General features: G+C 39.3%; 1 protein-coding gene across 1 annotated transcript in view; it reads right to left on the bottom strand.

Moving 5' to 3' along the window:
• LOC108689176 (guanine nucleotide-binding protein subunit alpha homolog) overlaps nucleotides 1-1451 on the bottom strand; it is a 3888-nt gene extending 2437 nt beyond the window's left edge. The window contains exon 1 of the mRNA XM_018195832.1: nucleotides 869-1451. Within this exon, the coding sequence (XP_018051321.1) occupies nucleotides 869-1084 (216 nt within the window). The 5' untranslated portion in view covers nucleotides 1085-1451. The remainder of the gene's footprint in view (nucleotides 1-868) is intronic.
• Nucleotides 1452-1533: the final 82 nt, after the last annotated feature.

Here is a 1533-nt window from a genome sequence, read left to right as displayed (position 1 = left end):
TATATATATATATATATCATATATCATATTTTACAATGAGAGTCAGTAATCAAAATTCTAACTAGTCTTAATCCTAGAATCTGAGCACAAGAGTAGTAATACTTATTACGTTGTGGACGTAAGTAACACATGAGGTTGAAGTATGGTGTACAACTTATTGTCATGTTTCCAAGACAAGTTATGTCAAAGCTTGTACATTGCTTATGTTTGCAATATAAGTCTATGCAAGTATTACAACAATTTCTTGTGCTCAAATCTTTACTCATACAAGTTGACTATTGGCTAATTTCACCATTAAGACTTATGACTACTTAAGATTTCCAAAACTATCGGCTCATTATAGAACTCTTAGCAAAACAAACTGATTAATATTTATTTCTACTAACGTAGATTAATTTTAATCTAGATTTAATTTATTCTTTAACTATAAAAAATAAGTTAAATCAAGAATTAATTATCAATGGAAATTGAAATATCATTATTTATGGAAACTAGTAAAATAGTTGAAATTTGAAATCACATAGATATATATTGCATTTTTGAACATTTTATTTTATGAATACCTTTGTACTCTGTTATTGTATTTTATATATCTTCTCATCAAAAAAAATTAGCCAATGCTTCATTCTTTTCGCAAAAAATCCAATTTCAACAAATAAAATACTATGCTCAATTATAGTAAAAAAATAGATACATTAATGTGTTATGAAGGTTAAATATTTCGCTAATTAAATACAAACTAGGTGTCATACACGAGATGGCATTGATCATAGGACAACCAAACCAATATTCGAATATTACAAATATTGCGAGACGGCACCGATTTCATCACGTGGTGCCGCACGCATGGAACTCCTCGAGTCCTTACCTCGAACTTGATACCGTGAATGATTCGCATCTGCTTGAGGAATGTCGACTTGCCGCTCTCTCCCGCACCAAGCAGCAGCAGCTTTACCTGCCGGCGAAACGTCTGCCGATCCTTCTCTAGCATCCGGTCGATCTCCTGGCTCTTATAACGCTGCTCAATCTCCTCCGGACTGAATTTAAAACGCAGGCAACACGACCACGTTAAGGAGCTCGCCATCTTGCTACCCTGCCTCTCTCATTCGCTCTCACTCTCTCCACCTCCTTACTTTCCTCGCCTCGCTCGCTTGCTTCTCTTCTGTTGCCGAAATCCGGCAGCGTCAACTCTCGCTCCCTGCTGTCAGCTGCCGTCTCGGCAACAAACCGACGACACGTACTTTGGAAATGGGAACGCGCGCGCTAACAATACCGAATACACGACGACTCGCGTCCCTCCTCCACGTCTCGTTCGTCGCCACCCACCCCGCGAAAGCGCAATGAGCGCAATGAGCGCAACTCGCAAACCGATTCAGAACTGCATTTCTCGGACAGGCGTAACCGGCCGGAATGCGCAACTACTATCACCGAACCGAGCGGATCACGCTCGTTGCGCTTTTTTTTTTCTAATCGATCAGAACCCGCGTATATTCATTTCTACACCGTATACCCTGTTACGATACAGGTATATAT

This window comes from Atta colombica, unplaced genomic scaffold (assembly GCF_001594045.1).
Source record: "Atta colombica isolate Treedump-2 unplaced genomic scaffold, Acol1.0 scaffold261, whole genome shotgun sequence".
NCBI classification, from domain to species: domain Eukaryota; kingdom Metazoa; phylum Arthropoda; class Insecta; order Hymenoptera; family Formicidae; genus Atta; species Atta colombica.
Note: the sequence above shows the minus strand (reverse complement) of the source record. Positions and strands in the feature narration are given on the sequence as shown.